We start from the raw sequence: 15,916 nt of genomic DNA on the forward strand, positions 1-15,916 counted from the left end.
AGCAGGGCATTCAATAGAATCATACTCAGAAGTTCAGAACAACTTAATCCAGGAAGCAAACTGAGAGATTTGACTTACATTTCTAATGACAAGTAGATTCAATCAAATTGTGTCAGGCTTCATTTTCTAAGTAAATTGTCTTCCCATTCTCCCCAGCATCCTGCGACCTACCCAATAACAACTATTGACACTCACTCAGTCACAACATCCTTTGACTTCTAGGATTACATAACATGTTGACCTAAGGTTGATTCGTTTATTTATTATTGACTGATTATGTGCCATCAAGTCAGTGCTGATTTTAGAGACCACATAAATAGATTTTTGCCATGACAATCTGTCCTTAACCTGGTTCTTCAGGTCTTCCAATGGTGCACCCATCGCCACTGTAATTGAGTCCATCCACCTAGCTGCTGGCTGTCCTCTTCTTCTCTTTCCCTCCACTCTGCCCAGTAACAGAGCCTTCTCCAAAGAGTTAGGTCTTTGCACAAGGTGTCAGAAGTAGGATAATTTGAGCCTGGTCATTTGTGCCTTGTGTAAGAATTGATCTGGATTGAATGACTGATTGATGATGTACCATCAAGTTGTTTTTGACTCCTAGCGGCAACATAGATTTTCTCCATGACAATCTATCCCTAACTTGTTCTTTCAAGTCTCCTAATGGTGCACTCTTGCCACTGTAACTGAGTCCATCCCCCTTGCTGCTGGTCATCTTGCTTTGCACGATTCTGATCTTTGTAGGTACAGACTCATCAAGGCATTTAAATATCTTTTCCAAGGCCTTCATGGCTGCTGTACTGAGTGCTAGTCTACAGCGTATTTCTTGACTGCTTGTTGATTTACTTTTGATGGTTGATCCTAAAAAATTATCTACCATTCCAATATCTTCACTGTCAATTCTAAAGCTAGTTGTTGTATCTGTTGTCATTAGTTTGGTCTTTGTTATATTTAATTTTAGTCCCACTTTTTCACTGTGCTCAGTAAATGATGGTTTACTGTTTTACTTTTATTAATAGAGCTTGAAGATCCTTTGCATTTTCAGCAGAGTAGTGCCATCAGTATAGTACAGGGTATTGATGTTTCTTCCTCCAATTTTAAAACTACACACACCTTAGAATCACAGAATTATAGAACTGTAGAACTGGAAGGAACCTAAGAAGTCATCAAGTCCAACCTCTGCACTCAGCAGGCTTCATTACACCATCCCCAACAGATGACTATCCAAACTCTATTTGAAAACCTCCAGAAACTACAGGTAGTCCTCGCTTAATGACCATTCATTTAACGATGGTTCAAACTTACGACGGCCTCAGAAAAAGTGCTTTATAACCTGTACTAGCACTTACGACTGTCACAAATCATTGCACCACCCCCCGTGGTCACATGATCATGATTTGCAACCTTTTTTACAACAGTTGTTAAGCGAATCACTGTGGTTGTTGAAGCAAATCATGTGGTCATTAAGCAAATTCCAGCAAAAAATGTCCATTGGAGAAGCTGGATTTAATGACCACGTGATTCGCTTAATGACCATGGTGATTTGTTTAACAACTGTCATAAAATGGTCATAAATTTGGGTCCAGTCACATGGTGACTCACTTAACGACTGCCCTGCTTAACATTTTTTCCATCCCCATTGTGGTCATTAAGTGAGGATTACCTGTACTCCATGCAGTAACATATTCCACTGATTGACAGCTCTTACTGTCAATAAGTTCTTCCTATATCTAATCTGGATCTACATCCTTAAAGTTTCATCCCATTTGTTCTAGTCTCAACCTCTAGAGCAAGTGAGAATAAGTCCAATTGTGACAGCCCTTCATATATTTGAAGACAGCTATGTTGTCCCCTCTCAACCCTCTCTTCTGCAAACTAAACATGCCTAGGTCTTTTAACTGTTCCTTGTAGGACTTGGTTTCCATTCCTTTCACCATCTTGGTATCCCTTCTCTGGACTTGCTCCAGTTTATCAATGTCTTTTTAAAACTGAGGTGTGCAGAACTGAACACAATACTCCAAGTGAGGCCTGACCAAGGCAGACTAGAGTGGGATAATTACTTCCTGTTATCTACACTCTATGCTCCTCTTGTTGCTCCTCAAGATATTGTTGGCCTTCTTTGCAGCTGCATTATACTTTTGGGAATGTTGAGTTTCTGATCCACTTATATACCCACATCCTTCTCACATGTGTTGCTCTTGAGCCAAATTTCCTCATCCTGTATCTTTTTCCAATTCAGCTTCCCTTAATATATATACAGCATATAGGTTGAATATGCTTATTTTACTCCTTTGCCAACCTCCTGGAGACAGTCTATTTTCCATCAGTCTCTGTAATCTTCTGACTTTGTAATAACTGGAGTGCCAATACAACTTCATCTTCTAGTACTAGAGGTTCTTGAAAGTAGGGGATATCTTCTATCTTTCTTTGATCTTCATTGAATCAGGTACTATGAGTCTATTATAATGGTATGCAAACTGATATGAAGGCTGAAATGCCCCATTTTGAGTACTAAATAGCTGTTTCATCCTTACTAGAAGTGTTCTCATGCTGTTGCAACCATTATGGAAGTGTTAGAACAGGCTTCTTTTTTGCTCAGAGCACTCTGGTCAGAACAGTGTCAAAAGTCTTCTGGCAAGGTTGGAACAACTCATTCTGGGTTGAAATAATTCAAATTCAAAACATTTTGCAACGCACACTGCCTTTTCCTTTCATCTACATCAGATTTTTCCAAACTGGCACCCTTCAGATGTGTGAGCGAATTCCCACAGGCAATCCAACAAATCTGGAGGGCTCCAGGTTGGAGAAAATTAATCTGGGAATCAGCTTTCTGTCAAATTATTTTAAAATACTATAAAATACAAATAGAAAACATGGGTCACTGTTTTCAACAATCTTTCTTTTGATGAAAAAGAAAATCGGTGTATATACTGCTGACATCTTTCATTTATTCTATCCATTCATGTGTCTCAACAGAATACATTCAAGGCAGCTTAAACAGAAAAACAAGAGCAATTGTTTGGTTCTTTTCTTTTTCTTTTGTTTTTGCTACCCCAAGTCCATATATATGGACTTCGACATTCATGCAAAGTGGGTACTTTCCAACGTATTTTACAACTAAAATAACCAAAGAAAAATTCAAGTATTAGGGAAAAGTATTTAACAAAAATTTGCCAAGAGGGTATGTGCAAGGAAATTGTTTCTGAATACACACACACACACACACACACACACACAAAGGGAAAATATGCATAAAAGTGCATTGAAATGGCACAAATTTCAAAATGAGTTTGCAACTGATTTAGAACAGGGTGAAATTAATTTAAGTCACAGAAATGGAAAGATGAGTGAAATCAAACTTTGTAAATTCACTTATCTCTGGAAGTAACCCAATTCATCAGAAAAGTAGATATGAAATATGCCTTGTTGAAAATGACAGAGAAACTCAGTTATAATAAAGATGCTATCCGAGTAGACAGAAATGATCCAGGCACTTCTCACCTGAGAGTTACTATGATTGCTGAGGGTTGGGCACATGCTGTGATAAGTGTTACTATGAAGAGAAAAATGAGGAAAGGGATGAGTGTGTTGCAGGTTCTATCACACTTTCCTGACACAGCATAGCCATTCTCATTGAGATATGTTTTGACAATCACCACTCTTAGCTGGCTACGCTGTCCAACTGTGGGTGGTGTGATAACTTGTCGACTTTGGACACAGGCACAATCTGTATAATTTCTTATCTGTAAAAGATTTAAAAAGTGTGTAAAAACATGATTATTTGCATTTTTATTAAGAACACTTATATCTGGTACATGTGTTTCATCTTATTTATGGCTCTAAGTAAGGCACAATACAGCCAGGACAGTTATAGTAGATAAGAAGTGCTCTTCTTTTGGAAAAAGAATATTTTAATGCAGAAAAAACTATAACAGTACTTCAAACATCAGAATATCTAAAATTGAATGTTTTTAAGAGAAGATTTAAGGAAGACCTCCTTAAATCTTCCCTGTAAAGATATTACAATGTTTCTTTGCAAATAGCAAGCTAAATACTTCTTAATTAATTAATTACAAAGTTTTATAAATTGTTCATTTCCTGGGGCTTGAGGAAGTTCACAAAAACAAGGAAAATGCATACATGAAAGTAAGGAGAATACAGTATCAAAATTACCTGTCTAACTGTCCTGGGTTGGCTTTAGGCTAAGGCCAAGTAGGTATGGCCAAGGGTACCAATGTTTAGGAGGCATCTTCCTTCTGAATCATTGTAAAAATGAAAATATTTGCATAGGTGGGAGGGGCGCCATTAATCAATGTGGCCTAGGGGAGCCAGCCCACACATCCTTACGCCTGAAATGCTTGGCCAAACAGTTGGGCTTTAAGTGATTATAAAAGCCAAGGAGAAACAGGGCATTTTGTATCTCCAGAAGCAAGGTTTATACTGTACAGCATGGGGCAGCTCCCAAGAAAGCCTCTGCTCCTTTTACTTCATGCATGGTAGGGATCCTCAGTAATCACAGATAAAACAGTTACAAAAACTTTGACCAGATTTTTCCAAACTCCTTCTGATGGAGGAATTGTTGGTTTTAATAAGAGTTTAACTGAAACATCTTCTGAATCTAGCAGAGAATCTGCTGAGCATCTTGGCCATAACAGCCTTAATATCATATACGCTGCTGGTACCCAGAAATGGAATTAATTAATTAATGACTTTTAATTCCATTTATGGCTTCTATGTATCTTCTTCTAATTTAGCCCACTTCAAACAAAAGCGCATACGTTTCTCTTTTATTGTCTTTGCAGCAGCTGTGCACTTTGCAAGTGATGGTTTTTGGCTTCCTGACTAGTGTTCAGCCTTTCTAGAATTAACGACTGCTAGCCCCTTACCAGGATTATCTTCTTGGAAAAAGAAACTGCTTTAGCTGCTTTTAGCTCAACAAGCACTTCCTTTTTTCTTTCACTAGAAAATGAGTAACCTAGTAAAGTGCTGGCACTTGTTAAAATTGCCATTTCATTGAACTGTGCAAAAGTAATCTCCATAAACAGTTATCATGATGTCATTTGAGGGGAAGGCAAGGAGAAACTAGGAATATTTGCAAGCCTTTCCATTATGAGGAGGGACTTTTACATGCTGAGAAGTTTCCATTAGTGCATGCTTTCTGAAACCTGCTGACATAAGAAAAACTTTGGCTACATAATCCTTAACAGGAGGCATGCCCAGGGCACATTAGGATCCTTGTGGGACTTGCAAAAGACTGATCAACAGGGGGAGCTGTGCCTGATAATCAGGCCCTACACCCACATCTTTGTCCCATACTTGCATTCAAGGAAATCCTTCTCCTTTGATTACAGTGATTATCTTCTGGTAGTCTGGGAGTGTAATCACAGTTAATGGAATCATAATGCATTTTAATAAAGTCAATTAATGTTATATGTGCCTGTGGTTTTTTGCCTCACTGACAAAATATAAGACTGATGAATGTATACAGTACTCATATTTATATCCTGAGATCTAGGTCTCAGGCCAAAAAATGGTAGGTGATGGTCTAACAGTAGGGCTCTTACACTTGCCTCTATCAGAAACAGACAAATTAAACAGCATCTACCAGCTGCAAATCACTGTTGTATAACAATTATTTTGGCTACCCCCATAGGTATGAATGGTTCATAATTTTTGATGCCTATGATTTTCTGTATGCAAAACAGGCACTTTTCTATAATGTTACTGTCCAGACTATTAACAGAACAGCTTTGTGCTCTACAATACTGAAAACAGAAGAAATTATCGTTTGTGCATAAGTTGCTTTCCTAACAGCAACATAAACCATCACTTTGATTGCTTGTGGACATACTCACTCCTGTGGTATAATTTCCACTGCTAGTGCAACCAGCAAGACAAGGGTTAAAATATGTGATTCCATCTGATCCACACACAGGTTTGTATTCATGGATTTTGCAGCCACAATTAACATTACAGCTTCCAGTCAAATTCCTATGTGCCATGGTGAGAGTAGGTCTACAAAAAAGAGGGGGCAGGTATTATAATACTTGTAAATTGCAGAAGATAAATTGATGCCAACAGGCACAAAAACCTGTAAGAATTATATTTTCCAATATCATGCACTTACAAAGATATAAATCAAGTTATAATTTTTAGACAAACAGATCCGCATATGATGTGATAAGTAGAGAAACTTCAATGTTTCTTGCACTAAGTCCCCAAACCATTTGTTCCACAGCTCCTAGAATTCCATCTTACCACACCATCATTTTTTAAGTTCCTAACATTTTAAGCCAGGAAATACATAAAAACTATAGTGTTAGCCTATATAGGCTAAGCAAGATTTTAAAAGGAAAAAAAAAAAGCACCATAATCTCTTTTTAAAAATCCTGGCTCCTTCTATATGTATGATGGGTCCTAATCGCTTGGAATCCTCAATTCACCCAAAACATTAGATTTAGCCCTGGTCACTAAGGTTTCACAGCCCTTCACTAAGTAATACATGGACATCTGTAAGCTCTAGACATAATGTCCACTGCTCTTTGGAAGATCTCTATCCTTCCTTCACATTTTATTTTTATAGAAAGTTATATGCATACTGGTGTTTGATGCAAAAGAATAATGGATCATCTTGTATCTACAACTTGATGCCTCCAGCTATCTTGAATTATAATTCCCATCATCCCCAGCTAGCACAATCCCAACACAATTGAAGAAGATCTAGTTGGGGAAGGTTGGTTCAGGCTGTTTCAGTGTGTCAAATATTTTCTAAGCCCATTGCATGTTTCAGAGTTCTTGAGATACTGTACATTTGTTTAATTAGCTGAAATAATGAACATTTCCAACCAAATGACATCAAATGTCATGAGTACTAAGAACCACAACAATAAAAACAAGCAAATAAAAAAAAAACAGAATAGAAATTTCCATATATTATTCTATGGATGTTTGAATTTTTAAAAATTATTTTACAAATTATATTCATAAGAATCCAAAATAATTTATACTGCACTAAATTTGGTATGTTACTATTATTAAGTAATAGCTGGCTTATGTGTAAAGCTTTTTCTACAGACTTATATCAAGCAATATATTTTGTACTTGACAAATATCAATTAATACATTCCATTTCTTTGATTATAAAGAAGACTGGATCAAGGAAAAACTTTACACAACAAAAGGCTACATATTGCTTTTTGTTTTAACTGATCTTTGTTTTCAAACACTTGAGCTATTAGTTCTGCCACCTGTGTTTTAGTTCCATGTCCTTCCTGACTGGTTAAGGTCTCCTAGGACACAATATGTAATTGAGTTCAAGTGGGGTGAATTCATCCCTGAGTGAGGGGGTGGTGATGTGCTCCGTCCTCAAGAAACTATCCCTGGACCCAAAGGAATTGGACAATTCTTGTCCTGGGTCCTTTGGGGAAATATCGTTAAGAAGGTGGTTAGGCTGAAATTTCAGATGGCCCTGGAGGAAATGGATTACCTGAACCCCTTTCAATCAGGGTTTAGAACTGGTTGTAGTACTGAGAGAGCATTGATTGTGCTTGCTGATGATGTCTGAAGCAATTGGGATGGTGGTGGTGCATACATCCTGGCCCTCCTTGATATCTCAGCAGCTTTTGATACCATTGAACATGGTATTCTTTTAAACAGACTCAGGAGGTTGCAAGTAGAAGGCATGGTCTTGTGGTGGTTCTCTTCTTTCCATCAGGACAGTTCTAGCCAGTGTTGCGGGGGGCGTCTTAGCCCTAAACCTGTTTTGGGGAGTTTCAGAGGATTCTACTCCTATTTACCATCTACATCAGGTCACTCGGTGATGATGATACTGTTTTGCACCTCTACTCTGGGCCAACTGATGTCCTTTCAGTGTCCGGAAACTGTTAGGGCCTGGATGGGGAAAAACAGGTTCAGGCAAAACTGTTGCAAGACTGAATGGCTGTGGGTTTGGGGACCCTCTGGATTTTTGGAATTACTATCTTTTGATCTGAGTGGGATAGAACTCTCCCAGGCAGAACTAATGTACAGTTTGGGAGTCCTTCTTAGACTCTTAGTTCCTGATTGAGAAGCAGACGGCAGCCATGGCTAGGACCTTTGCAGATTCATCTTGTGCTCCAATTGCATCCATTCCTAGATCAGAGTCCCTACTCACTGTCACTCATGTGTTGATCACCTATTTGAATTAATGCAATGCATTGTACTTGGGGCTGCCCTTAAAGGCAACTCGGAAATTACAGTCTAGAACACAGCAGCACTAGTAGTAATGGGCATGTCTTGGTATGGCTCTACTGGCCTTTCACAAGGCATTGAAGATCTGATTCTTCTCCCAGGCATCAGGCCAGGCTGCTGGGTAAGCCTATCTTAGTGCTGTGGTTGTGCTTTATGAGTAACTGTGGGCACAGTGTGATGTTTTATATTATCTCTGGTTTTTTGGTGCTTATTTTAACTGATTCTTAGCCACCTATATAAATTTAAATTATGTAAAGAAAGAAAGAATTGAAGCTTTAGTAATGGCCAGTTTCTGATTATAATATAGAATATTTTGTTAACTCTGAAGTCCCACTATTTAATTGGAAGATAAAGGTTGAACAGACAACTTGGATGTATGTACTTTAAGAATGAGTCCTGTTCCTAAGGTCTGTTCTTAAGTTGAAATTGTATGTAAGCCAAAACAGTATTATTGTACAATACTGTATAGGTAGTACTGTGTAATTAACTCAAACCACTTGAATTTTGCTACATTAGGCTCCATTCTTAACTATGGGTCATCCATAAACTGGGCGTTCTTAAACCGGGGACTAACTGTAGCTTGTAACAACAGCTTTATTGATAGTGAATCTACATATAAACATTATGTAAACACTGCTGTTCTAGTTTCATAAATCTTTTTCAACAAATGGAAAGATCTAACTGGAAAGGATGTGTAACATAAAATAACTCTTAATGAATGAAACCAAGGGTTTATCTACTTTTCCAGCTTACTACTCCAACAAGGAGCAGAGACTTTTGAGAACATCAGCAGGACTCAAACAACAACAGCACTGTTCTCTGCTTCATACACATCCAGCAATTCAGAGGCATACTGTTACAGAATATGGAGGCTTCACTGAGATGCCATAGCCTATAGATTCTCTTTTTTCATTTATAATTCTATAAAGCTGTAATGCTATCACTAAATTAAAAGAAAATATACAATGTGTCTTACTCCACGGATTACTCTGCCTGGCCTTTCCTGCACAATTTCCAGCTCTATAGTAGTATTTCTGAGATAGAGCAGAAATTGGGAACCTGTGGCTCTCCAGATTTTGCTGTACTACAAATCCCATCTCTCACTGTTGTCCATTCTCCCTAGTGGTCACAGATTTTCCACCCATGAGATCTAATGACCAAAACTATGCAAAATATTGTTTAATGCTAATCCAGTAGGAAATATTTCACTACTGTTTTCATACTAAGTTGAGGTATCTAGCATCATCAGTAAAGATCTACCAGAGTATATGAGAAATTAGGATTTATTTATTTATTTTGTCATAGTATGCATTATTTTGCACTTACAACGTAAAATCTCATTTGCCATGTTGCTTCCAATTCATTCTATTTGGAGACTCCAAATATAAAATCAACATAAGCAGTATTATAAAATAGGGAACCAAGAAATAACTATCCCAAATAGTTACATACCAACTTGGTACATAAAAGGAATAAATGGTAAAAGATATTAACAAGGAGTAAATGGTAAAAGATATGGATTAACACATTTAAAAAGAAAGAAAAGAAAGGAAAAGGATTTCACTGAACTGAATGAAGATGGCCTGATCTTGTAGGATGGAGTATAACACTCCATAATACTTGCAGGAAGGTGCAAGTATAGATTTAATGAAATCTATGAATGAAAGGACTAAAATTTACTCCAAGGCATGGATTGGTGTCAAGGGTGCATATGAAAGTAGAAATTGGTGAAAGTTGCATGTTCTTCTCCAACAAATGGTAATGATAAAAGAACCAGAAATAAATTCTGGGGGGAAATGTGCAAATGCTCAGTCAATATGATCCACAGGAAAAACATTATTCTGTTAGGTGACATAAAGGATGGGTAGGACAAGATGAAGAGAGAAAAAGGTAATTCAGAGTTCCAAGAATGAATGAGAATGGCAACTGTTTTGGTATCTGTTTAGAAAAGGATTGGTTTGTTTCAAATAAATGGTTGAAGCATAACTTTATTCATACATGGACACAGCAAAAGAATGAAATCTAAAAGCATGACTGATTTGTTTATGATGAAAGACTGAAATAATAAAGGATAAAAGAGTGATAAGGAGTTCTGAAAGTGGAACAGCCATTTCTTAGTGTCAAGAGTGGATCGTGGAGGAAAACTGACATGAAAGAACAGAAAAGAAGTGAAAGAAACTAGAGTGAAAGTAGAATCGCCACAAGTCCTGTATGAAAAAGTATTAGAGGCCAGATTAGTTTGAAAACAGAAGGAACAGAAAGTGGATATAAGGAAAGAAAATATGAACGCTGCTTGGAACAGAGTGAAAAGAAAGCTCTATGGAATAAGAATCAGCCTCTTGGATTTTTTTCTCTTTTTTCCATTTGTGTAGATGTGTTTGTCTTTTTATAAATTTTAATTATGTATTTATTTGTTTTAATTTGATGTAAACCACCCAGAGTCCCCCATTGCGGGGAGATGGGCGGGGATAAGTCTATGTATAAATAAAAATAAATAAATAAATAAAATAATGACATGAAAGATTGTGGAAAGGCTGCAGCTGTAGATGATGTAACTAGAGAAGTGAAAACATATGGAAAAATATGTGGTTTGCTTTTTCAATGGTTGTGTGATTAGTGAATCATGGTGAAATGTATGAAAGTGAGAAAAATTATTTTATGTTTGTTAATATAGCAAACTGTGATTAAGTAAATATGATTGAATTAATGTTTTGCGGAATATAGATTTGAAGTTGGCAACTGAATGTAATAATAGTGCTATATGAGGAAAGTAAAGCATGCATGTAAAGAAATGGAATTGAACATTGAGTGGAGAGAACAACATACTAGTAGGTAGTATGTGATCCATTGGGAGGAATGAACATTTGTCAAAAGAAGCATAAATGGCTGTGTTTCTGCTCATATTTCTCCCCACTTTGTTATATGGAAGTGAGAGTTGGGTATGTCAGAGAAACGTAATAATAAGTTGAACAGATACTTAAGAAGGGTTTGTGGTAAAAATGAAGAGAGAGGCCAAGAATGAATGAATCCTGAATGAATGTCAGCTGAAAACAAAAGTTGAATGGCCAGTATGGAAGATGTATATTGAGGCAGACTGATCATACAGAGGACTAAGGAATAAATTGCAAAGGAAATATATAATGAAAGAATGAATAGGCTGAGAGGAGGGAGAACACCAAGAACATTGTGGTTGAATGGAGTTGATGAGATCTTTATAGATAGATGAATGGCACTGGTAGAAATTAGTCTTAGCTATGTTTCCTTTTGTTTGTCTTACCTCACAGGTTTAATTTCTTTGTTTTACTATTTTTTTCTTCCTTTCCATGTTCTATATAATACTGCTTATCCCAAAAACATAATAGGTATATACTGTATGTATGAATGTGAAGAAAGGCACTAGTGAAATAAACATTTACTATATATTTCAAATAAATAAATATTGTGTTAATGTGCAATTAGTCCAGCAGCACCTTTGTGACTCAAAAATTTAGAAGCACCAATAATGAACCTAAGTTATAACATGTAGAGAATGTCCTTGAGTTTTATGATGATGATGATGGAAAACAATGCTATGGTATAGGTACAATGGTACCTCGGGATACAAACTTAATGCATTCCGTGACTCTGGGCGTATCCCGAGTTGGTCGTAACCCGACGCAAATTTCCCCATAGGGTTCAATGTAAATCTGGTTAATCCGTTCCGCCTTCCGAATTTGGTCGCACCCTGAAGCAAATTTTCCCATAAGGTTCAATGTAATTACCGTTAATCCGTTCTGGTGTCCGCGGACCATGCGTCAGGGGCGGGAGAACGGCCGGGCGTGGTGTGGCGGGAAAAAGGCCGGGCGCGGCGGGAGAACGGCCGGGCGCCGCGCGGCGGGAGAACGGCCGGGCGCCGCGCGGCGGGAGAACGGCCGGGCGCGGCGGGAGAACGGCCGGGCGCGGCAGGAGAACGGCCGGGCGCGGCGTGAGAACGGCCGGGCGTGGCGCGGCGCGGCAGGAGAACAGCCATGGACCACGTGTCAGGGGTGGAAAAATGGCCGCGGACCATGTGTCAGGGCGGAAAAATGACCCTGACGTACCTCAAGGCGGAGTTCACACATCGAGGTAAATTTTTGCGGCCGGAGCTGGTCGTAACCCGAAAAGTTCGTTAGTAGAGGCGTTCGTATCCCGAGGTACCACTGTATAGGATTTAGTGCATCAACAAATATGCAGAATATATTTTCAGCCTAAATTTTCAGGTAGCTTTCCAACTATTGCTGCAAATATGAGCAAGACACACTTCGCTTTCCTCTAAAGTGCAATCTATGTCTTAAAATGAACCATCTATTTGTAGCTACTCTTCCTGCTATAATCACATGGTAGTTTTAGGATATATACTCACTTGCTATTTATTTTAATTTAGGTTAAAGAAAAGGTTTAAATGAGGAATTCTTGGCCATGTGCGCAATGGTTAAAGTTATTTATTAATAAATATAAAACCCCAGTAGGTGAACTATAGCAACTGAGGGCAAAAACGAACCACTTTCCTAAAGAGTTTAGAGCCAAAACAAACAACCCACAGATAAAGAACTGGGAAATATACAGAATGTGGAATAAAATTTTAGAAATGGATGATTCTTATAACTACAGTTTGCATATACTGTCTTATATGTATATCAAATAGAAGATACAGTATTACCTTACTTCATTTGCCTAAGTAAACAAGTGACAGCATCAAACCAACTCTGGCTGATTTTCAGAGGCTAAGCTGGTTATTGTCCAAGCTCTTTTCTCTCTCTTGCCCTGAACAAAATTGGGCCTTGATCAGTCATCCAACTATCTAACATTCAGTTAGTTATAATGGCTAAATGAGCTCATAAATTTATCTTCTGTAAATGTATCTACTCATCCCCAATTTAAAGCTCTTTGGGCCAATAGTCATTACCATAATCTGCAGCATTAAGTACATATTATGGAAGTAAGTATTTATATTGTATGAGAACTTAACAGCTATACCAGACAGAGAGAGAGGGAGAAAGAGAGAGAGATTTTGAATCATCCAACCAAATTTCAAGATCTGCTCTAAAAATATACAGATTGGAGAGAAAATGAAATACTGAAAGCACTAAGGATCCTTCAAAACCCACACCTTTATGTTTTCCTATCTCTGAGAACCTTCCAAGATCAAGCTTTACAAACTCAAAAGCACTCAGCTGTGAAGGCTGGCAAGGGAATGGGAAGGCATCCTGATGTCAGATTTATTCTGCCAAAATTAGCTTATCTCACACTTAGAAGAGGGTAACCCAAGAAATACTATGATTTCCAAAACAATATCCCTTGAATTATAGAAATTACCCTTAGTACACTTATACCCTGATTTTCTTCCAATAAATAACTTAAAAGTGGTATATGATATGTAAGAATACTGTGTATTTTCAGATCATGTTCTTTGCATTTAGCACATAATACTCCTCAGGGGATGTTTATTTGAATACAGCAGACAAATTGTTATTTCTTGTTGGGAAGTTCAACTCATGATTACACAGTAGATTTCTTTGTTTCTTACTTATTAAGGCACTTTTAAATTATTTAATGTTCTTATGAAAACAATGTTACCTTTTATATAGTGCAAAAAGGTTGGCTTTGATGCAAAGCATAAATTATTTAGAAAGCCCAAAATATATTTACCCTGTGGTATATGGTATATTTATACCTCCTAGATTAATACTTTCACATCCAACTATGAAGAGTGTTGAAAAGCACAGCAGAGATACACCACTGCAAATCATTGCTAGTTTTGCAGATTCTCTTGCACCAAGTTTCAGTTTTTTTATAATGTAACCTCCTAAGACAATACCAACACCAGCACTTGGAACAATAATCACACCTGGTTAAAGAAAAAGAAAGGAAAAAGTTAAAACATTTATTGTGTTAAAATGTGTAGTATGGAAATATCTTTTCCATCAGTGAAATATGCCAACTTTCTACAGTATTTTTATAGTAACAATATATAACCCTACCATTGAGATCAATTGAAACTCACAAGCTAGCTTATGAAATAGATAAATGTCATTCATTTGGTTACCAAAGAGCTATCTAGTGATAAATAATAAAAAACTAAATAACCACAACTGTGGTAAGAAGCAGCTAATAAGGCAAGCATACTCTTTTTTTAAAATCACTGTACAACAAAAATGAAGAGGTTAAAAATTTGTAGCAATGTTAAAGTAGAATAGATGATTGAAATTAGAATTAAGTTTAAAAGACCAGAGAAAGTACAATGCCATTGCTTATTACTAGAAATATACTAAGGCCATTTCACATGCAACAGACTACAAAAGAGTCTCTTTAGCTTAACTTAGTTGGCAAAGGCACTCACATGATGACATATATTTATGAACTCAGAACAGGATGTATATATTTGATGTCACTATCTAAAATCTAGTTTTCATTAAACAGGAGATACAGTGAGAATCAATGTAAATTATGGTGTGTAAAGTGATGGTATACAAGATGAAGTTGCAAATAACCACGTTTATAAACTTGGCTATAAACTTAGCACTGAGGGAAGCAGAGAGGCTTTTTATAGCTTAGGTATGGGAGAAGCTGGTATACCAACCTGAGAAAGTTGATGCTTGCCTCAATTAAAGATGCCATTGACATGAGTGAACAAGGTTTGAGAAGGTTCAAGGGTACAATTTGGCCTTTCAACCATTTGGAGAATCAAGAGTTGCATCACCAGAAGGTGCAGGGCCAATTTTGTCCGGATTTTTTTTTTTTAGAAGGGGTGAGTTTTTTAGAGTATGAACGGGAGTGGGAAGTGTTTGCCTACACACCACATATAAAAAATTAGAAAAAGCTTCCTTATGATTCTCCCAGAACCAGAAGAAACTCAAAATAGAGATCTTTAAGGAAGAGTGAAATACTGCTTTGGTTTTATGTTAGCTGGGAAAGGAACAAGCTTCTAGTATTATGGAAAACACGAAATGGAAAAGAATAAAATGTAGGATTATATTGCTTTATATCCTTTACTTAGCAATATACAATTGTTGTAGCTCACAGTTAATATACCATTTCAGAGAGGATTTTATGGAACTGTGGATTTTTTTGATGCTAGGACTACTGGGTTTGGGGTTGGGGTTGTTTTTGTTTGTGGTGGGAGAGCAGGATAAAAGGAGGAATCCACAAATTTCAGGATTTTTAGAGATTGTAAATAAAAGCCAGAAAAATTAAATAATTCTGCAATAATCTTTTCTACAAAAAGGGAAAGGAATAGAAACAGAAGGCTGGTTTGGTCATATCGGGAAAAAATCTGTCCGTGTGCAGTTTATATCTTGCATCTGTTATTTCATTTTTACAAAACCTCATCACCATTTTACTGGGCTTCTCCTTTTCCTGCTGTTTTCTAGAAACATATGATCTGAAACATACCAGCTCTCCTTTGAATTTCTGCTTGTGTCATTTTTTAATAAATCATTGGATTTTTTTTTTTAAAAAACCCAAACACTTTAATTTTAGTGACAAGATTTTGAGCCCACCTTCCTCTACTCCACTTATTATATTAATTTCATACTACTCATTATGCTTGGCCAAAATATTTAGTCCAGCTTTTGGAGTGAAAAAGGGAATTTTCTGCAGGTGGAATTTTCTGCATAAAGATGGTAACAAGCTTCAAGGAGCAGAGCAAAATTTAAAAAAAAATTAGGAAAGA

General features: G+C 37.1%; 1 protein-coding gene across 4 annotated transcripts in view; it reads right to left on the reverse strand.

The window, feature by feature from the left end:
- Nucleotides 1–15,916, reverse strand: part of SLCO5A1 (solute carrier organic anion transporter family member 5A1) — a 64,373-nt gene that overhangs the window by 10,178 nt on the left and 38,279 nt on the right. For all 4 annotated transcript variants that reach the window (XM_025165935.2, XM_025165934.2, XM_007427036.3 and 1 more), the window contains 3 exons: nt 13,894–14,092; nt 5,853–6,012; nt 3,499–3,740 (listed from right to left, as the gene is read on the reverse strand). In XM_025165935.2, the coding sequence (XP_025021703.1) occupies nt 3,499–3,740; nt 5,853–6,012; nt 13,894–14,092 (601 nt within the window). The remainder of the gene's footprint in view (nt 1–3,498; nt 3,741–5,852; nt 6,013–13,893; nt 14,093–15,916) is intronic.

The sequence above is a fragment of the Python bivittatus genome, unplaced genomic scaffold, assembly GCF_059951505.1.
Source record: "Python bivittatus isolate LINGU-HERP-01145 unplaced genomic scaffold, Pbiv_v1 ctg000840_np1212, whole genome shotgun sequence".
Classification (NCBI taxonomy): domain Eukaryota; kingdom Metazoa; phylum Chordata; class Lepidosauria; order Squamata; family Pythonidae; genus Python; species Python bivittatus.